Here is a 26,589-nt window from a genome sequence, read left to right as displayed (position 1 = left end):
CAATTCAGCAAAAGTGGGGGCATACCCATGCAAGAAAGATGGCACTTTCTCACATACGTCAAATATAGAGCCAGCTTCCTACACATACTTTCATTGCATATTTTTCCAATGTTCTTGTTAACTCAAAGCATGATCTTACAGTTCACGATGTCATCTCAACGGATGCATGGCTGTGCAATGTTACTTTCACTGGTTAAAGAAACTTATCTGGCGGCCTGTATCATATTTATGTTTAGTTTTCCTTCTTGTTTACTCTTCAAACAGTATGCAAGTCACAGACCATTACACTTGAAGCTTAGCACACCACCAGTCCATAACCTCATTTCAAAAAGGTGGCCCATTGTCTTTCACTGAGCACATTGCACACTTTGCTGTCAATATAGATGTGAAGATGTATCCAACTTCTTTCCCTTTCCTATTATTTATTTCCAAGGCAGTTATCTCCTCACAAAGTTCCGCAGTAAGTGTCCTCTTATACCATCTGATATGAAAACATAAATCCTCACAGGGTATTTCAAGAGGTGAAACCATTCCTAATATCTGATCTTCATAGCCATTATACATGTTGGAACGCGACATTTCAAAGGAAAATAAATACAGGGTGGTCTTCAATCAACCTCAAGTCTTTATCATTCACTGCAACCTAACAGTACCTTGGTCACTATTACTTGTTTCTGGGAAAGCCCTGTAAAGGTAACTTACTCCTCCATCAGATGCAGGGTATCTCAATATGTGTTATTCCACCAATGGTAACCTTTACCCGAAGATGCCTAATTATACACACAAGGTCCTATGTAAACAAATCCACATTGGCCTTGTATTTTTTTGAAATATAGTAGCCTCTCAAACATGACTTCTAACCACAGATTCCTCACTTTTTTAAAATTCCCCAGGTGTAAGACTGGATTCATAAACTTTTCAGTAGTACCTCTGTGCATAGGTAGGTGACGCCATGCGGCTCCATACTGACTCCGTTCAGCTCTAGAAATGAAGTGTGGGCCTACATAGGCTCCATTCCGGTGCGCTGATGTCAGCTCCTTTCTTTCCGTGCCACTTGATGCAGACTTGGAGCATCTGCTCATCTCTTGGAGACCAGTTTGCCTCATAAAAAAATTGACAATACCGAGTGCAAGGTATAGGAAACTGGGTTTTTGTAGCAGTAGTCCCTTCCCCCTCGCCTGGTATTTGCTGCAACTTTGACTGCATGACACTGGGGACCTGGTTAGTAGGAACCCAGTGCGGTTTTCTTCCCCCAAAACAAGGTAATTGGGCAATGTATCCATAATTGACCAGACCTTTAGCACCTCTGTAAGTCCCTAGTAAGTGGTACCTCTGGTAAGTAGGGCATAGGTACCTAAGAGCTCCAGCTTATCTTGTGCCATCCTAAGGGACCAAGCACCAAAATCATGCCGACTGCCACTGCAGTTTGCATGACCAGGTGCTCTAAAAAGTAAAAATACGACATGGCACATACCCTGTGTGTCATGTCCCCTAATACTGCATACAATATTTGTAAGTCACCCCTACAGCAGGCCTTCTAACCCTAAGGCAGTACTCGGCACTGGTCAAAACGAGTTTCCCAGCTACATAATGGTTTCACTGAAACCTACAAACCCACACTGATTCCAGTGATGGGTTTATTAATACATGCACTCAGAGGGTACCTTAGAGTTACCCCCTGAAAACCTACTGGCCTCAAGTGTTTTAGCTGACTGGTCCTGCCTAACCTGCAACCTCAGATATGATCCTGACCCCCTGGAGTGGAGAGCCCTCACTCTTGGTGGTCAGAAACAATGCCAAAAATGTCAGGAGGTGTTATCACCTCCTCCCAGCAGGATGACTAGTAATCAGCATATCAAGGCAGGAGTGTTCAAAGGCCTCAACTACCTTTGATATGCGACCTTGACTTTCCCTAGACTTTGCCTATTTGACACCAAGATAGGCGTGTTCACAGTCAGGCTTGTACCACTCCAAAGATGGGCTACCTGAAGTGCACAAGACTAGGAAAATTCCACAATCTTGGTTTTTGATGGAGTTAGGTCCTCTGAGTCAGGTTTATGCACACTACCCACAAGAAGTGGCCATATAGATGGTGTAGTTGCCATAAAGATAGGTAGCCTATTGGCTACTACCTGACACTCCCTGTAACGCCTCTAAATACAGTATTTAGATGGCTCCCGTGATGCCAGGACTTCAGATACGATGGACAGTGAAGGAGTAGACAGAAGATTACTGACACTAGAACAGAAGAGCAACGGCTGACTTGGCACCAACCCTACCAGCCTGCCTGCTGCACCGTACTCTTTTGGAGAAACAGACTCATCCTGCCGCTGTGCAGACTCCAAGAACCCAAGGGGCTGCCAGTGCTTCGTAAATCACTAGAGAACTCCCTTGGGTAGAGGAGCTACTCCACTGCAGCCGCAGGCAACAAAGCAGCAAGATCCTGTTCACCATCCTGGCGCTTACTCTGACTACTGATGCAGCAGCCACTCAGGAAGAGGGTGCCGTGCTTGCTCAGGTCATATCTGTCCTTCCTCCAAGTGTGGGGCCATCCGGACCGACTTGTGCTGCACAGCACCAATACTCAGAGTACCAGACCCCTTGCATCAACCAAGTCCTATTGTGTCTAGCCCAGACACCAACGCCGTGAGAAACCCGCCTGCATGTCTAGGGACATCAGGGACCATAAGACCCACATCAAGTGTGGTCCAGTTGTCCCGTTTGCCTCTTTTCTGCAGAACCAAGGCAAAGACTGAGCCTCCGACTGCCACCACCCGACACCTCAAAGCACTTATGCACCTGCGTCCCACAGTCCGAAGTTGGTGACGGTGCCAATGGGGCCCTGCGGCCCCAACACATCGAGACCCTGCACCGCGCAAGGACCAACAGCATGGCAGTCAAACGGCAGGAGGCGTCCAGGCAAAATTTAGCGGAGCCTAAGAGGCAGATCACTGGGTCAGCTTGGAGTGGTGAAGAGGTGATTTCGGAGATAATTGCACAAACCTCCCGCCAATATGCCGAGACTCTGGGGAACAACCAGGCAAGATGAGCAAAATCAGCCTTCAGGCGCGGAGCAGCGCAAGCATCTGTCACTTGCCACAAGGCCTAATCTGTGGAGTTGGGCAGGGGTGCGATACAGCCTGTGTATGTATTTGAAGTGTATCAGATGCAAGCGGTAGTTGGGGGAAAGGCGTTTGATCTGAGTGCAACAGTACAGCCAATCCGCTTGAGAGATCTCGATTCCTAGGCCCTCGCCCCATGTAGTGTGCGCCCAGCTGCGCTCACCCATGGGTTTGCCTAGGCTGGACTCCCTGTCGCCATCTGCAGCCTCTTTGGGCAGGCCTGAAGCATAAGCACACCACTGCACCAGAGCCCTACAGCTGGAGGAGAAGTGGACCAACGATGCCCCTACGTGCCTGAGCCTCTCATGGACAAACCCCTCCCCCACTCATGAGTTCACCTAGACTGGCTCCCAGTCCAAGCTTGCAGCCTCTTTCTGACCAGACTGTTCCCCATTGTAGTTAACGGGGCATCCAAATGCTGAAATACACCTCTGCACCAGGCCGCCCCAGTGCCACCCGAGGTGACCTGTTGGTGTGGCCTTGGACCTTGCCCCATACTCACCTTAAGTCTAGGAGAAGAGTCCTGTAACTTGCTGATGAGTGCCCAAATGCCGTATATTCCCCCGCCCCACCCCTCAGGATAACATTAACGCTTCAGAAAGTGCAAACATTTGAAACCTGTAAAAGTTAATAACTCGAAAAGTACTTACCTGATTCCGATGATCTTGGTATCTAAATTCATATGAAAATGTGAGTTCTTTTTATAAATTGGTTTCAGATTTCTTTGAGGGTTTCTCACTTACTGCCTTTGTGTGTGCAATAAATGCTTTGCCCTACACTCTCATATGCCTCTGCTCACCCACACTACCACAAAAGAGAGCATTTGGGATATCATTTGTGCCTCTGTACATCAATTGAGGATTTGCTTGGGCCATTACACAGTGTACCTCGTTTTGGTCCACTATATAAAGAACCAGCTTCTTACACAAGGGAAATGTCTCCAAAACAGGTTTTAAATTCTGTAAGGACTGTTGCAAACAAATGTTGTGACCTCCTTGCCAGGTTTTTCTGTGATACCTGGGTTTGAACCACTACTCTATGGATTGCAGTGACTGTGCGTTGATGAACCCGAAAGCCATACGAGACCACAAGGCAAAACTCTGTCGCCACACATTGACAGACTCCACAAGACTGGTCCAAGTCGAAGGGTCGGTCCTGGTCTCGTTAACAGACCAGAAGTCGCAGGAGTAATCACGCTCCAAGTCTTCGGGTAAGTCTAGAGGGGATAAAAACCACCCCCCAAAAAAGTGAGACTCCTTCCTTTCAGATCACTCACATATGCCTGAGAAGGGGTGAGGGTGTCACCATGCCTTTCGTTCTTGTTCCCAAAGTCTATTGACATCAGAGTCTATCTCACAACTTGTCCCAGTACAACTTAGTTTCCGGGTCACCTTCAACACCAAAGCGGATGGAAAAACAGGGCTACTTCACTTTCTCTCGGCTTGTGTCCCTTGGCTTATCTGTCCCTTTGCCAGCTGTATCTGCCCTACTGGTTCTTTTGTGGCTTTGGCTGCGGTACCCCCATACCATCATCCAATTTAGCCTTAGCAGGGTGCACATCAATTCGGCAGCCACGGTGCCCACTGCCCCACGAAGTCAGGGTAAGTAAGCTGCTTCATCCACTGCTGCCTCCTCCCACTAGCCCACCTGCCAAACGCCTTTAGATTGCCCTCAGTGGAGCACAGCTATCCAGTTTAAGGCAGGATCCGATAATACTTGCTGGATTTTGGCAGACCATTACGTCTGACAGGAGAGTCCAACAGATAATCTGGAAGCGGTGCATCTTACCTTTCATTGCCTCTCTGCCACACCTTCCACCTTTCCTAGAGCGACTGACCGAGCACCTTCTGTCCATACTTCAGTCGGAGAGAGTGTGCCAGAAGTAAGTTGTGGTTGTTATTCCCCCTACTTTCTGGTGCTGAAGGGCGGAGGACTTCACTCTGTTTTAGAGCTGTGCCATCTCAGCGCCTTCCTCTTATAGAAGAAATTCAGGGTCAAACTTGCCCAGGTCTTGGCTGCCTTTTGACCCTGGAGGGTAGCTTTGGACCTGCAGGATGCCCTTTTCCATATACCTGTCCTGCAGGCTCATTGGCACTACCTGTGGTTCATGGTGGGACAAGACAATATTCAGTTTGCTGTGGTCCCCCACAGGTGTCCCGAATATGGTCGTGGTGGTAGCAGGTTAGGGATTTCAGTTCCCCCACAACCCCCTCTCCTCCTCCAGCCCCCCTTGCCCCTCAATGACTGGCTAGGCAGGCTCGCCCCAGGCATTTGTCACCCACCGCCAGACTATGGCAATCCTTCAGTCATCTTTGACGTTCACTATCCACGTGCCGAAGTCATACATTACTCCTCAGAGGCTCCCCTTCATTTGAGCCATTCTGGGCATGGTTCAGCTTTCCCCAAAAATGAGAGTCCAGGACATTGATGCTATGATTCTGATCTTTCAGCCGGTTTCCTGGGTAACCGTGAGGTCAACTCTGACATTACTCTGACTCATTGCAACCTGGCATTCTGCTGGTCAAGCATGCCAGGTGATGTATGTGGGCCCTGCAATTAGATCTGAAGTTTCAGTGGGCCCAACATTTAGGGGACCTCTCCAAGCACATCCAGATCTTGGAGGATCTGCGAGAGATCTGCACTGGTGGTTACTGGACTATGATTGGGGCATCTGCAGGCCCCCTTTCCCTTCCACACCCAGAGTTTACCGCAGTGATAGATGCGTCCCTTCTGGGTTGGGGCGATCAGCTGGGAAGGATGGAAATCTCTGGTCTCTGCTGGAGACCAGGCTTCATATGAACCTCCTGAAGCTGAGGGCCAGCGACTTGGTTTTGAAGGCCCTCCTTCTGTCCCTCAAAGGGAGTCTGTTGCAGGTGCTCACAGATCATATGGTATTTCAACAAGCATGGCAGTGTGGGGTACTGGACTCTGTGCCAGGAGGCGGTACATGTCTGGAAATAGCTGGACCATCATGGGATCTTTTTAGTGGTGAGCCACCTGGCAGGATCCTTAAATGCTTGGGCAGACAAGCTTAGCCGGCGCCGCTTAATGGATGACGAGTGGTAGTTACGTTCTCTTCTGCAAATGGAGTGAACCTTGGCTCAATCTATTCGCCGTCGTTAAGAATGTGTAGTGTCAATGGTTTAGCACATAGGAGTTTACAAGGCACCTCTCCTTAGGGAGTGTGTTCGGCCTGGAGTGGAACTCTGGACTCCTTGTACGCCTTCCTGCTGATACCACCCCTGCTCTGAGTTCTGAAGATTAGGAACAACCAGGCCCAAGTCATCTTAGTGTCCGTGGATTGGGCCTGGGGGAGTATGGTATAGAGAACTCTGGGGCTTTAGAATCTGTCTTCCGATCAGGTTGTTTTTACATAGATCATACTAAAGCACACAGGGTGGATCAGCTGCTCAATGTTGGGTTCACTGGGGGGCAAAAAAAGCAAGTGTGTGCCGTAGAGGACCATCTCCCATTTGATTGTACTCTGCATCAAGATCTGCTCTGCACTGGCCAAAAATCAGCCTCCAGGAGGTCTGCTACCCTATTCTATCATGGCCAAAGCTACTACCACTGTGTTGGGCATGCAGAGTTCCTGTCCTGGACATCTGCCAGGCGGCTAAGTGGATGCAACTCCATATGTTCATAGAGCACTACTGTCTGGAGAGCCAGGTTTACCGAGGGGGGCATGTCCTCTGCTCTTACCTACACAACATTTTTGGTTTAAACCAATTCACAGACCTACCCCATAATATATGGTGTTCTGGTATCGGCTCAAAAGTTGAGGAATCTGCAGCTAGAAGTCTAGGCGCAGAGTGGTCGAGATGTTCCAGGCCCTAGATGTCCGCTTCCAGGCCCTAGATGTCCGCTTCCAGGCCCTAGATGTCCGCTGCCAGGCCCTAGATGTCTGCTGCCAGGCCCGTCTTGACCAGCTTAATTTCCTATGGCCAGGCAATAGATATAGTATTGATTGTGCCTCGAATGTTGGCTTTTGGCTCATCCCAATGCATATGAGCCAAGATATTGGGTGCATGTTGGACTCTAAATAGTTCTCTTTCCTGATGTCCTCAACATCTACAGGGTTGTGTAGGAGCTGCGGGGGAAGGCGCCAATGCGGGCAGGGCCGAGTTGTCTTCCCCATTCAAAACCAATTCACTTCTAAGTGTGCTGATCTGAGATTGAGCTGTTCCCAAAGTCTATTGACATAAGAGTCTATCTCACAACTTGTCCCAGTACAACTTAGTTTCCGGGTCACCTTCAACACCAAAGCGGATGGAAAAACAGGGCTACTTCACTGTCTCTCGGCTTATCTGTCACTTGGCTTATCTGTCCCTTTGCCAGCTGTGTCTGCCCTACTGGTTCTTTTGTGGCTTTGGCAGAGGTACCCCCATACCATCATCCAATTTAGCTCGGGTGTTGTTGAGGTCTTGCAGTAGGGAATGGATGAGAAAGAAATATTCTATAAGAGAATATGACTGGTGAACGTAGAAGAAGAACGAAAAATCCTGGGTGTCTGGGTGATGGTATCGTCATGCGTCGACCAAGCCCATGTCTGTAGTATCACGCTTGAGGGCTGCAGATATTGCATCAGTTCCTTGGAAGGAGGGGGCACTGCGTTCAAGTTCAGGGTCCCAAACCAGGTTGAAGTCCCTCCACCATCGTCCCACCTGTCCTGTGACAAATTGTCTTTGAGCAGGTTCCTGAGATAAGCATCTTGGACTTGGTTGGGAGTGTATATGTTTAAGAGAGTGAGGGGTCATGAACCTCGTTAAATAGTTAGCTTCAAGAAACTACCCCCCCAATCCCAGACCACCTGCAGGACCTTATATTAAGGAGCCCTTGCAAAAATCGCAACCTCAGCTGTCTTAGTGCTAGCGTAGGCCGAGTGATCAACGGAGTATGTGGGATATGCCATGAGTGTCTTGCCGTAGGAGATGGGTTTCTTGTAAGACAATAAATTCAGCATTCTATTGGATAAGATAATGCTATACCTTTTTCCTCTGGTTTGGCACATTGAGTCCCCGCACATTGAGGGTGAGAAGTATAGCACCAGGGACAGTGACCATGGGGGAAGACTATGAGATTTGTCAGAGTGGCGAATGTGAAGAGAGGCATGGTATAGGCCAGTGAAAGCGAGCAGGGGAGAGTGGCAACCATGTGGTAACCCATTGTCTTTGTGGAGAGGAGGCGATCGGGTGGAAATGGTAGGCTGGTGGAGGTCATTTACATCAAGAGAGGGAAGCACATGGTGTGAGCAGCAAAAGGGGTACAGAGGAAAGGGAGAAGGGTGATTCCACCTGACAACCTAGAAAAAGAAAAATGCATATTAATATGAATAATAAGAAATTGCCAACGGGGCTTAAACAGTTGACCCACTTCTTGGCAGAGTCAGTGCACAACTACGCCGGCTATACAAGGAAAGTCTCTCCCCAAAGTTCTGGGTCAATGGGACGGCTCCGTGGTGATTGAAGACTATAGGCTATCCAGACCCCCACGGCCTACGACTTTCAGGGCCAGGGGTTCTTTCAGTGATTGGATGGTCTACTCAAGTTCCACAGCACCATGATGCTTCACTCAATACAGGAGCGTTTGGTACCAAAAAACTCCTCTCAGTAAATCTACACTGATGCCAGTGTGGGATTTATTATACCATGTACCCATAGGGCACCTCAGAGGTGCCCCCTGAATCCCTACCAACCCTTGTGTGGCTTCTGACCAGCTATAGGCAGCCAACCACTAGACATTATTCTGAACCCCTGGGTAGAGCGCCCCTTGCTCTCTGGGGCACGGAACAATGCATATCCTGGGCAGAGGTGTCATGCCTCCTCCCTCATGATGGGCCAGTGCACGAACAGGGAAGCTTCAAAGGCCTGCTGCCTTTTTAATGCGACCCCCAGCCTGTGCCCACCTTTGCCAACCCCACCCCTACTGTGGCTGAAGTGAGGTGAACCACCACAACTTTTAGTCTCCACCATCCTGAAGATGGGGGTACCCCTTCAATCAAGACTAGGTCTATGCCCCATCCCACAGGAGGGTGGCATAATAGAGGGTGTCGTCACCCCAGGTAAGGTGCCCATTGTCCCTACCTGCTGCTCCCCTAAAATGCCTCCGAATTTTAGTATTCAGGTGGCTCCCCCCGACCTGGCACTCAGATCTGCGACAACCTAAGAAGAAAGAAGACGACTGCCTTAGCCCCAGCCCCACCGGGCTGTCTCCAGCTTCTGCAAATCTGCGACCGGTCTTGCAGCCAGCGACCTCTGAAACCCCTAGGAGGACTGCTGCCTTAGAAAAAGACTCCACTCCCATGGACAATGGACCTGTCCAAAAGAAACTTACTCCAAAGACTCCGGATCCAGGTGGACCTGCGTCTCCTGCCCACTCTGCACCCTATGCCCACGGCCCGAGTCTGAGTGGCTCACGTGTAGTGAAGCTACCCAGCGATCCTGACCTCATGTCCAGCATTGGCTGACCTCTCCTGTCCTCCACAACAGCGCCTGCAGTGTGAATCCAGAGGCTCCCTGCGACCGGCTCCTGTAAGAATACTCCCACCTCCAAAGGCACCCGAAGCCCCTGTGACTTGGTGAGCTAAACGGACGGTTCCCCTGTAACCCCCTACATCCCAACTTACCTCTGCTGGCATTGGTCTTCCTCTTGCAACCTCCGGTGCCACACCTGCAGCCTCTTTGCAGTCAGAAGAATCCTCATTGGGCACCTGACGTCAAATTTGCACCCTGCACCCGGCCACCACTTTGCCGCTGGTGGTGTATGTTTGGTGCTGCTCTGTGGTCCCCCCCGTGCTTAACCAGACCCCCAAAGCTTGGCTCCTGCAACCGATCTACTTACCTGCAAGCAGTGCGGCTCCAAGCACCCCCTGTCTCCATTGGAAAGCATTGGGTTGAACTCCGACTTTGACCTCAGCACCTGGCCACCCCTGTGGCGCTGGTGGTACAGTTCTGGTCCTTACCTGACCCCTGGCCTTATCTGAATTTTGGTTCCATAGACTGGGATTGTAAGTTTAATACATACCTGTTTAACTGCAATATTGTTTTCCCCCATAGGATAACATTGAACTGGGTGAAAAAGATTTTTCAAAGTGAAAAGTATTTTTTATTAAAAACATACTTACCTTACACCGAAGACCTGGGTCTTCAAATAAAGTACAAACAAAGTTTAATTTTATAAAATTGGTCTGGATCTCCTTTTTGAGTCGTGGGTCCACTATTGATCACTGTTGTGCAATAAATGTCTCTGTGTTTGGCCTAAAGCAGCTTGCCCACACTACCACTAATAGAGCACTTTGGGCTTTACATTGAGCTCTGCACACTTTTGGGGAACCCCTGGACTCACTGCACTGTTTTTCCACCCAGTGATATTATATACAGAGCCCGCTTCCTACACTCCCTAGACCAGGCGCCTCTTCTTAGTGTTGGCTGCTAGGTCTGCCTCCGGTTGGGGCTGCCGCTCAGTGTAGCCCCGGCTCCCCTTCGCAATCCAAGACCCCTGGGGCAGAAGACATCGTCCTCTTAAGAGTCCTGCATCCCTGTGCTGTAGGCCACCCAGATTTCTGCTTCAGCAACTGTGGTCAGGATCCAGCCCCTCGCGCCCCATGTGGATCAGGCTGATGAGCCCTGGGGCTCCAAGGCAAGATGGCAGCGGCATGGCCTCTGCTCGAACCCCCAGTAGCAGCAGCGCGCACTGTGTCAAGACTGATCCCCCAGGGAACCAGCACAATCCCTACAGGATATGAGGATACTAAGGCTTCTAGCCTGCCAAGGAGGGTGAGCTGTTTCGCCCTGATGCAGCGGCTTGCTCTAGATAGGCCTTGGGGTCCGGAGCTCAGGTAAAGTGCGCCTTTTGCCATGCTCGGTCAGGCCACGCCCCTGGATGCCTTTTTTTGTTAGTGCTTGTGGTTGAACTTAGTCAACATTGGAGCATTTTCCTGACTAGTAAGCGGTTTAAAGGCTTTGTTAAGCTTCATTTACACCTGATGTATATTTTGCATTGTAGATTTCTGGTTAAAGAAGGTATTCGCTTAAGTCTACTTTCCTAGTATACGGTCTAAGGATCTTTTGGACTGCCGTTAGGATTTTGTCTAGATTGTGACAAAGCTTAGTGCCTTATCAAAAGTGATCCATTTCTTTCATGCTGTTGAATGCAAGGACGTAGTCAGCGCTGATTCCCGCGGGAGCAGCGTCCCTTCAATGCACTCGAAGAGAACAAAGTTCTTTTGATTACTTTAATAAAGATTGCTTAAAATTGTTTTCGTGCGTGCTCTTTTTATTCTTTTTCAATTATGTAAGTTCCACATTATTAATTCATAATGTAATCTTTCTTTTCGCCCTTTTCGCCCAATGCGTTTCGGGCATTCGCCCTTCATCAGGGGACTAGATTCTGTTTCTAGAACGTAGAATACTTTCAATGGCGTGTGAAAGTCATGACTACCATCGAGGGTTCTTGACAATGTTACGTGTGATCCTCTCCGTGATATAATATAATGACGTTGTTTGTGCTCCGGCTATGACTAATTGTATTTCTTTGTCTTTCTTTTTTGTTTGTTACATTTTCATTAGTTTTAGGATGTGAAATATTCGAATGTAATGCATTTCTTTTGATTTTGTAATGGTTTTTATGAACTATTCTATACAACAATTTATTCTGATTTTTCTCTGCTGATCCACTTTAGTTCTTTCTTCAAATTCCTACTAAACCACTTCAATCCATTTAATTAAATGTTATTGCTCTTGGCTTATAGGCTCTGCTCATTGGTAAATAGAAAGCGTCATGGAATGGCAGCATCACCATCATTTTTTCTGTCCTTTATTTTTTCAGAATACCTTCTACTCAGCTGGAAAAAACTACTTGTTGAGAATGTGCAATGGTAAGTGTCATTGTTGCCTCCTCACCTCCCCACTCCAGTCTTTTCTCACAGCCTTAGCAATACACCCCACTATGGGATGGATTTGGAATTAATTGTTAGCTGAACGGCTGGGCAAACTAATTTGAGTTGTTGCTACCTATAAACCATTACAGAGGATTAATTAACTAAAGCGTTCACTCATTTAATATCCTTCTTGGTGGCCAGATTACTTTCCAGTATAATTGCTTCCTGTAGAGTTTGTTTTTAGGTCTAGGATTTTACAGCCCACTTGTCAAAAACGCATATTACACACAATGTGTAGAGTTGGCTTTGGTCTGCGCCTTTCAGCCATTTTCCTGCCTTCAAACAGCCTCCTTCAGCCATTGACTTCAGCTTCGACAGTTATGCTTTTGCTGAGCCCAGTGGAATATTCTCCTCTCACAAAGTGCTAAAGCAGTCCGCTCTTGCTGGCTCCTTCCTGTGTACCCTGCTGTAATGCAGTGATTCATAACCTGCGGACGCCTGAGAGTCTGCGATGCCTACTCAGGGAGTCTGCAACTGTTTAGAAAATGTAATATTCAGTTTACATGAGTACATGTGTATAACAATGCCAATTTGAATGTTTTATAATCCTATGAAAAGGTCGAGGAATTTGAAACTGACAGCTGAAAATTGTTAGTATCCTTTTCTTAATTTGTGGGACCAGTGTAAATGCAGCAAACTGAATCTAGTATGGACAGTTTGCTACCTCATTTGAAGAAGCACTGAAATATACTGGCAAAAAGAGAGCATACACTAGGAGCAAAGAAGGCTGATAGACTGTAGTTAGAGTATATCGCTTTGTCTTTTAAAAATTACACTAAGGGGTAGATGTATTAAGCATTTTAAGAATTGCATGCAATTTGATTTGGTGTTTGCGACCATTAAAATGCTTTTTTCTTTTTTTTTTATTAATCCCACTTTAGGATTTGGAAAAAGGTTTTCAGGCTCCTAAAATAGTGTTCTGATGGGAACCAATTTGCTATTGTGAATGTAAAAAAAGTTTAAGAAGAGAATTAGTTCCCCAGCACAAGTGGTCCCCACAGCCTCTACCAAGTTAAAATATGACTCCCATCTTTGTTTTAGAAATTTAGCATTGATTTTTTTTTAAAGCTGCAGTTCTTGCTTATATTTTATAGGTTCTTGGAGAAGACTATTTTCCTTTCTGCATGTCTAATTTTCTTGGAATCGCAGAAAGACCAAAGTGCATATTTTAATAAAATCTACAGCAAATTGGAGTGCCTTTCTAGGAAAGAAACGTGTACGGAGGATTGCACCCTCATTCTTTTTAATCGTTTGGAACAATATCAATGAAGATCAGAAATCACTTAGGCTAGGAACTCTTAACTTCTAATGCCAACTGTATGCCTATGAAAACTGTAAAAGTACATAAAATGCTACAGAAATCTCTCTTATTCTTGCTGTTGAAGCTATGGCAATGGAAGTTACTTTAAATTAATGTTTCCTTGGGATCAGTGTGATAGCCCCTTATCTAATTTAGAAAATTAAGTTCCTTAGAATGACTCTGTGGGTCTGAGCCGATGCTAGTATATCCTGATCTACGGAGGTGACTCCCAACTGAAGTCCCCTTAGAAGAGGGCCCGTTTGCACCACATAAGTTGCACTGTATATTTTCCACCCATGGAGCAAGTCTAGACTGAGGTATACTTTTAAATCTGTGTGTGGTTTACTTGCTGCTCAGGAGTGTGTGAAGAATGTCAGGTTAGTGGTGAATTGGCAGGCCTGTATGTAAGATTGCTAGTATTCTAATAGCAAAATGATTTAAACCTGCATTGAGGCGCATTTGAAGATCTCACTTTGATGCTCTGGCACTGGAAAAGTGGAGGATTGTGCTGCTCAGGATTGCCATGACCTGTGTGGGAGACATGATATGTGGAGTACTGTAGTAATTTTCCGCACTCTGTAGTAATGTCAGGGTGCACAGTCCAGGGTGAGCTGCTTTGACAGACAAATGTGTAGAACCAGTACAGCCATATCCGGGGTGATGTACTTATCCAGGGTGCTGTGTTTCAGAGGTAAGGTGCATTAACAGAGCATTGTGTAGAATCCTTGCTTGGCAGCATTGGGGTGGTATGCAGAAGGAATAAGGTGCTTAAGAAGAGAGGACTAGAGGCATTGCATGTTTGTCCCAGTGCTGCAACCTGATGGGAGCTATAGGTCACATTAATGTGAGCTTCTTAGCACTGTAGTTTCTCCGTATTTAATACAATTTCTTTTGTAAGCCGTAAAAAGATGAATTATAGGCAACTGTTCCAGCAATCAAGCATGGTTGAAGGTTGTTCACAACACCTTCAGCTGACACTTAACTCTCAGCTGTCTTGCAGGTACAGTGTCAGAGGTGTGTTCTAAATGTGAAGGGTTGCTGTAGAACAAGACAATTGTGCTGTGGCATAATTGTGTGTTTCACATAACATTTATAAGTGGAAGTGAACTCTAGTGCTAGAAGGACACCATACCAGCACTCAGTGATGGTCAGATGCTCTACAGCCATATAAAGTGTCATAATTGCTGACCAGGAGCGGCTTTGGAATAAGTACTTCTGGAAAAGACAGCATGCTCCTTTTCGGAGTTCATCAAGCATAAGCTTTGAGATACAGAGTGGATAGAAAGTAGGAGCACACAAACGTGGCGGCTCCTCCTCTCCAGTAGTGAGTGAGCTCAGTTGCTGTTTCATAGTGGTGGAAGAGGGAGTTTTTGTTGTGACCACAGGTGGTTCGCTTCAGGGTTGGGTTAGTGGCTGCAAATTACTATTGCCAGGTGTTGTGCTGCTTGTGGCAGTTTGCAAGTGGCAGCTTTTGGAGGGTTCATTTTTGGTCAAATTGCATTTCTATAGTAAATATATTTGGAGTGCAAAGATTTATGTTGGACGGTTGTTTCGCTTTTGGTGTAGCAAACTTCTCTTCACAGTGTGTTCGGAATGCATTCTTGTAGTGTTTCACAATGAATTTAAATCTTATTTTCCTTTATCTCACTATGACTAATGCTGTTTGAATGGTCTGTAGGATTTGTTTTGCACCCAGTCTGCCTGCTGACATTTGCCCACTGGCTTTTGGCCCAGTGATCCCCTGCAACTGATTATTTCTCTACTGCCCAATATCTATATGTTCAAGGCATATGAGCTGTAGATCATATTCTTTTGTATAGATCACCATCTAGTGTTGGGTCTGGATGTTTGCATTTTGTTTTTCTCCGAAGAAGTCTTTCCAGTCACGAGGTAGGTGACTCATCCTTTCGGTGATAGTGCGCATGGGTATCGACTCCATTGTTAGATTGTTTTTTTCCGCCATCGGGTTCGGATGTGAACTGTTGCGCTCCGGTTGGGCAACGTTTCTTCGGGCCCCCTCCGACACGCAATCCACTACCCTTGATGGTATTGTTTATCGATCGTGTTTCCCATTCTTTGCTAATCGTTTGCTCTCGAAAACCTTCATTCGGAACATTCTTGGAAGGCCGTCTGGCCTACCCGCGCTGGGATCGGTAACTGCTGATGGAACGGACTCCATTCAAGTTATGCCCAGGGTGTCGTGCTAAGTTCCTGCGCACTGACTTGCATGAAGTGTGCAACCTTTGTCTATCCCCGGGACACGACGAGAAAGTCTGCGACGCGTGTCGGTCGTTTCGGTCGAAGAAAACCTTTGTGATCGTCGTGCTAGACGTCACGAAATGTACCAACAAAGCCGGTCTGCGCTGGACCTCCTTGGAGAAGAGTCCGAACATGAACGAATTACAAGCGCAGGAAGCCAAAATGGAGGAGGAGCAAGTCTCAATATCCATATCCGACTCTGATGCCAAAGACATGTTACCTGGACAACAGATGCTGAGTACAGAGACTTCGTTCCCATACCATCTCATTTAAAATGCCACCGTTACGTAAACCTAAATCTTCGGAGCTGAAGACTTCGGGGACCGAAACTTTCGACGCCAAAAACGGCATCTAAAGAAAGAATGGCAAATAAAGAGCCTCGGATTGAAAATCCACCAGATCCGAAACAGAAGGAAATCGTAATTCATCCCGAAACTGTTCATATTCATGCCAAACTTCCTGAAAAGAGGAAAATGGGCTTACAAAGAACTACCACATTCTTTAAAGAAGAAAAATGTGGCTACTAACCCTTCACCTCCTTATATTACACCTTCTTCACCCCTAAACCAACATCACCTGACCCACAGGATACAGGGGATGGGGATATAAATGACTATGCACCACAGGATACTGATCCATGGGATAATTATAATGTCCCTCAAGATAATGACCCTGACTTGCATCCATTCTGGCCTTCGCCTCCAGATGATAACATTGGGTACGTTGAGCTCCATAATAGGGCTGCACGATATCATGGAGTAGAGCTTCTTAAGGAGAGTTTAGAGAAGGATTTTTTGTAGGAGACACTGAGTTCATCTCAAAGGGCTACTCAAACATTACCAATATTAAAGGCGATGCTCAAACAAACCGAGTATATCTTTAAAGAACCTGTAAGAGCTAGGATCATCACTCCCAGTGTAGAGAAAAAATACAAAGCTGCACCTAATGACCCTGTGTATATCAAAGTAGGTGCTGCTACTGCTCGAATAGCCAGGTCTTAAGTAGTCTAAAGGTTAGTAGGTCCTGGGTCTGCTGTAGGAAGATGGGGAGGGTGTTCAATGTCTTGGCGGCGAGGTGGGAGAACGATCTGCCGACGGAGGTCGGTCTTCGGATGCGGGGGACGGTGGCGAGGACGAGGTCGTTGGAGCGGAGCTGGCGGTTGGGGGTGTAGAAGGTGAGTCGTCTGTTGAGGTATACTGGTCCGGTGTTTTGGAGTGCCTTGTGTGCGTGGGTGAGGAGATTGAAGGGGATCCTCTTGTTGACGGGAAGCCAGTGCAGGTCTCTCAGGTGGGTTCTGATGTGGCTGCGGCGAGGAATGCCGAGGATTAGGTGTGCAGTGGCGTTCTGAATGCGTTGTAGTCGTTTCAGGAGTTTGGCCAAGGCTCCTGCGTAGAGGGCGTTTCCATAGTCCAAGCTGCTGCTGACGAGGGCCTGGGTGACCCTTCTTCTTGCTTCGGTGGGGATTCACCTGTAGATCCTGCGGAGGGTATTGAAGCAGGAGGATGAGACCTCGTTGACCTGCTTTGTCATGGAGAGAGTGGAGTTGAGGATGAACCCTAGGTTGGGTGCGTGGTGGTGGGTGTGGGTGCTGTTCCTAGTGCAGTCAGCCACCAGGAGTCGTCCCAGTCCGAGTTGTTGGAGCCGAGGATGATGACTTCTGTCTTGTCCGAGTTTAGCTTCAGACAGCTGTTTTTCATCCACTCGGCGACTGCTTTCATTCCTTTGTGGTGGTTGGTTTTGGCGGTGAGGGGGTCCTTGGTGAGGGAGAGGATCAACACTGTGTCATTGGCGTAAGAGATGATGTTGAGGTCGTGCAGTCTGGCGATGTGGGCGAGCGGTGCCATGTAGATGGTGAACAGTGTCGGGCTGAGCCTTGGGGTACGCCGCAGATGAACTTAGTGGCTTCGGAGCGGAAAGGGGGGAGGCGGACACTCTGGGTTCTGCTTGAGCGGAAGGAGATGGTCCAGTCCAGAGTCTTGTCTCGGATCCCAACGTCATGGAGGTGTGTGCGTAGGGTGCGGTCGCAGACTGCGTCAAAGGCAGCTGACCGGTCCAGGAGGATGAGGGCCGCGGTTTCGCCGTTGTCCAACAGGACCCTGATGTCATCGGTGGCGGCGATGAGGGCAGTTTCGGTGCTATGGTTGCTGCGGAACCTGGACTGGGACAGGTCCAGGATGCTGTTCTCCTCGAGGTAGCGGGTCAGTTGTCTGACGGACTTCTCGATGACCTTCGCCAGGAATGGGAGAAGGGAGATGGGTCGGAAGTTCTTGAGGTCCTTCGGGTCGGACTTGGGTTTTTTGAGTAAGGCGTTGATCTCTGCATGCTTCCAGCTCTCCGGGAAGGTCGCTGTTTTGAAGGAGATGTTGATAGCTTTCCGGAAATGGGGTGTGATGGTGGTGCTGGCTCTGTTGAAGATGTGGTATGGGCATGGGTCTGATGGAGAGCCGGAGTGTATGGTCATTATTTTGATGGTGTTGTTTATGTTGGTCCAGAAGAGCAGGGGATCAGTGCGGATGGTGGCACAGGTGTGAACTGCAATTTCACACATGGAAAATTGCTTTCCAAGTGGCTATTACATCACTCAGAAGAGTGGGTGAACTTCAGGAATTAACTATAGAAGAACCTTCTTTATAAATGCATCAAAACAAAGTAGTTCTACGGACCAATCCTAATTTCCTTCCTAAAGTAATTTCTGCTTTTCATATCAATCAATCAGTTGAGTTGCCTGTGTTCTTCTCTCATCCAGATTCAGTAGCAGAACGTGCACTGCACACATTAGATGTGAAAAGTGAATTGCTTTATTACGTTGAAAGGACTAAACCTTTCCGTAACACAAATCAGCTGTTTGTTGCCTTTGCTCCACCACACAAGGGCAATCCTATATCAAAATCAGGTATTGCAAAGTGGATAGTCAAGTGCATTCAAATATGCTATGCAAGGGGGGCGCTAGAGGGCGCACTGCGGTATGGCTGGCTAGCGAGTCAGCTCCGCCGGGCGGTCGCGCTTCTACCGACTTCTGACCCCCTAAAACCCCACCAACACAAGCGCTGAGCAAGGATTTGTGCGTCGGAATGTGGGGCTGACCTCTCCTGACACGGTGACTCGGCCTGCGCTGCGAGAAACAGACGATACAGCTAAAAAACCGGAGCCCTCGCGGACGCCGCTCAAAATGGCCGCTCCTGAGGCTCAGGGACCCGGAGCGATTGCCAGCACCTAGCGTGCCTGGACTGAAGCTGACACTCGGCGCGGCTTGGTATATGGCTGTCTGACAACACCTGGGGCTCGGCGGGGCACCCGCAGGTCCCCAGAACTTAGCGCAACTCCAAATCGGCGTGCGTTCCACTGTGGGCAAGATGGCGGCGCCCGTGGAACGCACAACACTGGCGGCGGCAACGGTCGATCAGGCCGGTCGGAGCCCCTCGAAGACCAGCGGTGCCACTCGCACATGAGGGAGAGAAGAAGCATTTGAATCCTCGTCAGCAGTAGGCGCCTGTGGAGCGCTCGGCCAGCGAGGCCCCCACACGAGGACACGCAGTGAGTACCGAGCACGCCTCAGCTGCCGGCAGGAGATATATGCAACGTGCAGAGGCACCTAACTTTCACAAGCGCTATCTCTAGCCCCCACGAGAGTCATGAGGCTGACTGCGCATTGCCCAGGAGGTGAGGGGTATGCATGGAGCATGCACATATGAGGAACGGACCCCATAACTCTGCCACGCACGTCAGGTCTGCACACCTGCTCTGAGGGGAGGCCCCCCAACGCATTGCAGCCACTATAATAGCGCCGTTTGGAGCCCTGAGAAGACGGCCCTGCACGAAGACGATCGGCCATATTTCCAAAGCACGTGGCTGGCTAATGACTGCACGTAAAGCTCGGTGGGGGGCTGCAGCGAAAACACACCGCGTCAACTCCACGGCCGGTGGGACAACGGCTAGCAGCCCCAGATTGTCATCGGCACAAACTACGCCAAAGCAGCAGATTGACATGGGGAAACCAGACAGACAACAAACTAAGCTCCAATTTGAAGCGCGGAAGCAAGATAAAATGGCCACGACAGACCCAGAGGCGGAAGGGGGCCAGGAACAATCGGGCGCCACGGGCATGGAATCAGTGCTAAGGGCGATTCAGAAGAGCCTGCAGGAAATGAATGGAAAACTGGACAACGTGGTGCAAAGAGTGGACAACATGACGGCGAAAATTGAACAGCACGACGGGCGTATAACGGAAGCCGAACAACGAATCTCGCAAGTGGAGGATGATCATCAGGCCATGTCCAGGTCCTGCGGAGGCCTGGAAAAGACAGTGGAAAGCTTGCGCGCCAAGGTGGAGGACCAGGAAGCCAGGTCCAGGCGCAACAACGTCCGGATTTCGGGCTTGCCGGAATCCACAAACACAGGGAAGATGGAGACTTATATAGAATCGTTGGTGAAAGAGGTATTTGGTTCTGAGAAACTGTCTTCCGTGTTCCTGGTCGAACGGGCGCACCGTTCACTTGCGCCTGTGCCAAAACCTGGTGCCGCCCCACGCATGGTCATAGCCCGCTTACTCAACTACCGAGACCGCAACACGATACTTAGGTTGGCCAGAGAAATGGGTAAGGTCACTCATCAAGGTAACACGCTGGAGTTCTATCCAGATCATACCATGGCGGTGCAACTGGCTCGGAAGGAATTCGCTCCAGTTAAAAAGAAGCTGAGAGAACTCGGACAAGAATATGCAATGTTATACCCGGCGAAACTCAAAATCTTCACTGGCGGGAAACCGGTCATACTACCAACAGTACAGGCGGCGCAGGAATACGTTCGGCAACAACTGAAACGGCGCAAGCAGCAAGATCGAAGTGCGGACACGAGCGATGTGGAATGACTGACCCAAACTGTGGACGCACGGAACTGAATTTCGGTGCCCATCTGTGCGGCGCAGGCGATGGACACTGCATTCGTGGGCGAATGTTCACACACACCTAGGCATTTGTGACTGTAGCGGATGGTGACCTGGCGTGGCACTTACGAACTCACTGTAAGTATGGACCTTGATGGAGATGTGCCGCGGCAGAGTCAACATGACTGTGAGTATCAATGGAATAGAGGGCATAGGGGTTTCTTGTTATTTGCTACTCAGCTATGAAGATTGCGTGGTCACGGCCTAGTGCCTGCCACCCTGGCAAAAAGTATGGCTTACATAGCTCAACTGACAGAAGGCACATTGTCCATACCATGGTTCAGTCTAGTGGCTACGCAGATGTAACTAATAGTGGGGAAATTGGCGAACTGACATCATACCACTTTGGCGGCCCTGCTTATGCTGGAGGAGGTGAGGGGTTGGGGGAACTAGAGCACGTGTATTACATTACAGCGTGGACTTGCGACCGTCCACGTCCACTATGTGGATGGTGACGTGTGAACCTGGTGATTACCCCCGAGTGGGTGTACCCCGCTAAGAATTTGACATTACAGTTAAAGGTTGTTAAGGGATGGCTTTGGCAAAGTTCGGGGGCTAAAGTGGGTGGGGGGAGGGTGGGAATTTCTGAATATTTCAAACTGCAATTTCTGTGTCTGAGACGCATGGCGAACTCCTTAGTTGTGTATTATGATGTGAGAGATGTCTATGTACAGAGCATACCAACATCGATGCCGGTCACTGTAAAATGTTTACGTCAGTACGCACTGAACAGACAGAGTTATAAATGTAAGGTATACACCATTGATATCCAAGTTCACACCCATGACAGGTACTAACACGCTCAAATTTCTAACGTGGAATGTAAGGGGGCTAGGCGACCCGAAAAAGATCAGGCGACTCTTTGCTTACTTTGACAGGGTACAAGTTAGCATTGTGTTTTTACAGGAAACGCACTTAGCGCGAGACAGTACTTCCACACTAGGCGCTAAATGGGCTGAGTCTGTCACCAACTCGAACTTCTCGTCATACTCTAGAGGGGTGAGCATATTGATCAGAAAGGGAACGGGTTTTGAGATCACGAGCATACACAGGGACTCAGAAGGGAGGACCGTCATAATAGCTGGAGTGGTAAGGCGGCAGAAGATACTATTAGTAAACACATATGGGCCTAATGTGGATGACCCGGAATTTTTCAGACAGGTGTGGCACACTATCGTCGACATGCAGACAACTCACGTAATTTGGGGTGGGGATTTCAATGTCACCCTACAGGATACTCTGGATAGGGCAACACATACGCTGGAACAGCACGGCAAAGCGCGGTTGATGCTGCGAGACACCATGGAAGACCTAAACATGGTAGATTTATGGAGGACACGCAACCCAGTAACGACTATAGCGACACATATAAATGCAGCAAACAATAGTTGGTCTAGGCTAGACTACTGGCTGGGCACGCAGGAGATACTTTCATGGGTTAGGGACATAACTCACCTACCGCGAACACTTTCGGATCATGGTCCAGTACTATTAGACATCGCTATACCATACTATGACCCACCACCTTTCACTTGGCGTTTCAACGCGGCTGCACTGCAAGACCCCATATATGTTGAAACCATACACAAGGCTATAGTAGATTACTTCGATCTCAACGCCCCAACTACTGAAGACCCTGGTCTGCTATGGGAGGCCTTTAAGGCCACGATACGGGGGATCTGTATCAGCACCACCTCAGGCATCCTCAAAGATATCAGACGGCAACTGCACACACGAGAACAGGCTACACAAACCTTGGAACAAACGTACACCCAGACGGGCGACGCTGCTGTTCTGGGGGAAATTAAAGCGCTACTAACTGAATACGATGAGTTCGCGACGGACGAACTGAAGTATGTGTCAAAGCGTGCGACAGCGAGGAGGTATGGGGAAGGAGGTAGGCCTGGTAGGGAATTGGCCGCAAAAATATGCGCGGGTAGAGCCCCACAAAACATAACGTCCATTAGCACGGACACAGGGGAGGTGATCACGGACACCAAGGGGATATTAACTGAATTTATGAATACTTACGAGGCACTTTACACAGCGCGTCCATCACCGACACAGGGTGATTTACTACACTACATGGAAGATATAGAGCTGGCATGGCTAGCTGACGGGCACAGGAAATATCTAGAACGCCCGGTAACAGTGGAAGAAGTGGCTGATACCATTCGGAGATTACCAAATAACAAAGCACCTGGGCCGGACGGCTTTGCCACGGAATTCTATAAAAAATACGCTGATACACTTGCACCATACTTGGTGCGGCTGTACGGGGCGGCGCATGAAGCTCAGACGCTACCAGCGTCCATGAGAGAAGCACTGCTCGTGGCGTTGTTGAAACCGGGTAAAGAGGTAGATAAATGCGACTCATATCGCCCTCTTTCATTATTGAATGTGGACACTAAAATCATAGCTAGTTTGCTAGCGGACAGGTTGAAACCCCTTATGCCTTTGCTGATCAGGCCAGACCAATCTGGTTTTATCCCCGACAGAGCGACTACACATAACACTCGTACATTGTTCGCATTGGCCCATTATTTAACACCGGAAACGAAGGCGGTGGCTGTGTTACTGGACGCAGCTAAAGCATTTGACACAATCGGCTGGCCCTTTATCCAAGCAGTACTGGTGCGTATGGGGTTTCCGCAGATTTTTCTGGGTTGGATAACGATGTTATATTCAAACTTGACAGCACGCATCAGAGTGAACAGGTACATATCAGAACCCATTCCAATATGCAGAGGTACTCGACAGGGGTGCCCGCTCTCGCCGATGCTATTCGCGTTGGTGCTGGAGCCGCTGGCATGTAAGATCCGGCAGCATCACCACTATTCAGCGATACAAATGCCCTCCAGACCCATACATATCTCACTGTACGCAGACGACATGGTGCTGTATGTTAAGAATCCTGAACAACACCTTAATCCACTCCTGAGAAAATTCATTAGGTTTGGCCTACAATCCGGGTTGCAGATTAACTGGGATAAATCCCTAGTTCTGTCCCTAACGGACAGCACCTGCCCGACCAAACTAGACTATCCTTTAAAATGGCAAGAGGAACCTACGAAATATTTAGGTGTATGGTTCCACAGAGACCCGGAATTGGTGGTAAGGACGAACTACGGGCGGACCATATCGTCACTAGAGGACAAGGTTAAGAGATGGAACAGACTTCCCCTATCGTTGGCAGACAGGGCGGCCATTGTAAAAATGGTGCTTCTACCGAAGTTCCTGTACTTGTTTAATAATATCTCAATCAAACCGCCCGCAGCCGTATTCCGTAATATTAACACACTGGTCCTTAATTTGTTGTGGGCGGGGAAACAAGCGAGGATGGAATTACGTACCATGACGCTGCCATATACTAAGGGGGGCTTCAGGGTGCCGGACTTTTATTTATATTACTTATGCGCGCAAGCGCAATACGCGCATTACTGGTTCCACGAGGTGCCCTTCTTGACACATGTGGCCGTAGAGGCGGGTGACACTGACCCTATCCCACTAGCCAACATATTGACACATAAACGCACTAACCTACATGAACGTGACATAAATCCAGTTAATACCACGGCTGAGGCATGGCGGCTGATAGGCAAGGCAACGCACAGCTTACCACTGTATGCACCGACACTTCCTCTGGCACATCACCCAGCTCTTTCGGTAACGCAGGAGCGGGTCGGCATGGATCTGTTCAAGCGGGCGGGACTAGACACTCTTGGGGACCTATACGATGGCGGGGTCTTCCTAACACTGGACAAGCTAAACTACATCACAAACCCGACTCCATTGTTCAGTTTCAACTACTATAGACTACAAAGAGCGCTTAGGGAACACTACCCGACACATCCGGAGGAACCTCCCACACTCGCGCCCCTACAACTACTCCTAACTACACCGACAGCGTCTCATCTAGTATCCAAACTGTATGCAACTGTACAAGAGGCGGTGGGGGCGAATACACACAAGGCTAGGGACAGATGGAGCGCTGGACTAGCAGAACCTCTCACTGACTTGGAATGGGATTCCTCCTGTGCGCTCACTGGTATGTTGACCCCTAGCGGGAACTTGAAAATAATACACTACAAGTATTTGCATCAGGTATACCACACGCCTCAGAGATTACATAAATATGGTTTGCGAGATGATTCACAATGTTGTAGGTGTAAGCAAGATGATGCGGACTTCATGCATCTAGCGTGGCACTGCCGCAAAGTGGCGGGGTTTTGGGAATGCGTCATGCAGGTCCTGAATGAGATGCTGGGGACCTCTATGCTGTGTGATGCGAAAATCTGTTTGTTGGGCATTATCCCGCAACTTAGAGCATTGAAACGCAAATTTTGTGCTATAGCGCTTTTACTGGCTAAGAGAAGGGTGTCTATGCACTGGAATGGCAGAAGGGCCCCTGAGGTGAAGCACTGGATGAGAGATATGGTGTATTGTCGAGACACACTCGCAACGTATGAAGAAGAGCTGCCAGGTGGCTCTAGGCCCAAGGATTATTGGGGGTACTTGCGGGTGTATTTACTGGCACATGATGGTTCTGGATCGGAGACGGAGATAGAGGGACCTACAGATACGACACTGACAACTCAGAGTGAACAAGTTTCGTAATAATGGCACTGAGGAGGGAGGATGCTGTGACACAGAAGGATTATAGCAGAAGGTGAACTAAAAGTTGGGGACTACATTGTTTAGTTTGTTTCAGTTACGGTACAAGATAAGAAAATAACTTTGAAAATGTAAGATTACTGATTTATAAGTGAGCGAATACAGCACTGATATACATGTGGGTGCTATCAGACATTACGCCGCCGGTCCGTTGGATGTCGGCTGATGGGCCGTGTAACACTAATGCCAATGATTTTGATTTTTGAGTGCGGGTAGCCGGCCATTTATGGATGTAGGCATATGCACTGTATATGTTTACCCTTTTTTTTTTTTTCTGTTTGTAAGCAACATGAAGTGCATCAATCCTCTTACCTCAATAAACAAATAACAAAAAAAAAGAAAAAAAAAAGAAAAAAAAAAATATGCTATGCAAAGGCTAAACGAACATTACCAGTTCCCCCTAGAGCACACTCTACACGCAAACTGGGGACTTCTATGGCATTCCGAGGAAATATACCCATATATGATGTATGCAAAGCTGCAACATGGTCTACATCTCACACATTGACAAAACATTATTATGTGGATGTATTGGCAGAACAGCAAGCTAAAGTAAGCCAAGCAGTTTTACGTATACTATTTCAGATTACTGCAACAGCTACAGGTTAGCCACCTCTTTGGGTGATAACTGCTATATAGTCTTTGCAAAAGCATATGATCTACAGCTCATATGCTTCGAACGGAAAATGCTACTTACCCAGTATGCATATGTTCTTGGCATATAGAGCTGTAGAGTCATATCCGCTCACTCGTCTCCCTGGGTACATATACCTGTTGCAGTAACATCTTACTTAGATACATACATTCATGGTCATCTCCTTCTTACTACTCATCGAAAGGAGGAGTCACCTACCTCGTGACTGGAAAGACTTCTTTGAAGAAAAACAAAGTGCTAACATCCGGGCCCAACACTAGACGGCGTTCTATGCAACATATGTTCTATGACTCTACAGCTCTATATGCCAAGAACTGATGCATACTGGGTAAGTAGCATTTTCCTTTTTTGGCAAGAGAGAATGATTTTTATTAGGTTGAGCCTCCCAGACAGTGGAAGCTGTTTGGTTGAAAAAGACCTAATATGGGCTTACCAACAACTTAAACCTTACCGCCCACCCATTGCTTACCATTGGTTGGCTTTCTTGTCTTTCTAATTTGCTTTCTTGTTGTTTGATGGGTTTCCTTTTCCATCTTGTGTCTGTCGCTCCTCTGGGGCATAGTCTCTTCACCATCCTCTTGACTGGCTGACTTCTGTCCTTCCATTGCTCACTTTTAGGGAGCTACTTTTTCTCTAAGCACTCCATGAGTGTATGTGTTTATTTTTTTTTCTCTCTCTCTCTCTCTCTCTCTCTCTCTC

General features: G+C 48.2%; 1 protein-coding gene across 2 annotated transcripts in view; it reads left to right on the top strand.

The window, feature by feature from the left end:
• The window catches only part of THOC1 (THO complex subunit 1), a 334,223-nt gene that overhangs the window by 79,823 nt on the left and 227,811 nt on the right, over positions 1 to 26,589 (top strand). For both annotated transcript variants that reach the window (XM_078687449.1, XM_078687448.1), the window contains exon 6: positions 11,949 to 11,997. In XM_078687449.1, coding sequence (XP_078543575.1) covers positions 11,949 to 11,997 — 49 coding nt within the window. The remainder of the gene's footprint in view (positions 1 to 11,948; positions 11,998 to 26,589) is intronic.

The sequence above is a fragment of the Lissotriton helveticus genome, chromosome 4_1 (assembly GCF_964261635.1).
Source record: "Lissotriton helveticus chromosome 4_1, aLisHel1.1, whole genome shotgun sequence".
Taxonomy (NCBI): Eukaryota; Metazoa; Chordata; class Amphibia; order Caudata; family Salamandridae; genus Lissotriton; species Lissotriton helveticus.
This window is presented reverse-complemented; position numbering and strand designations above follow the sequence as displayed.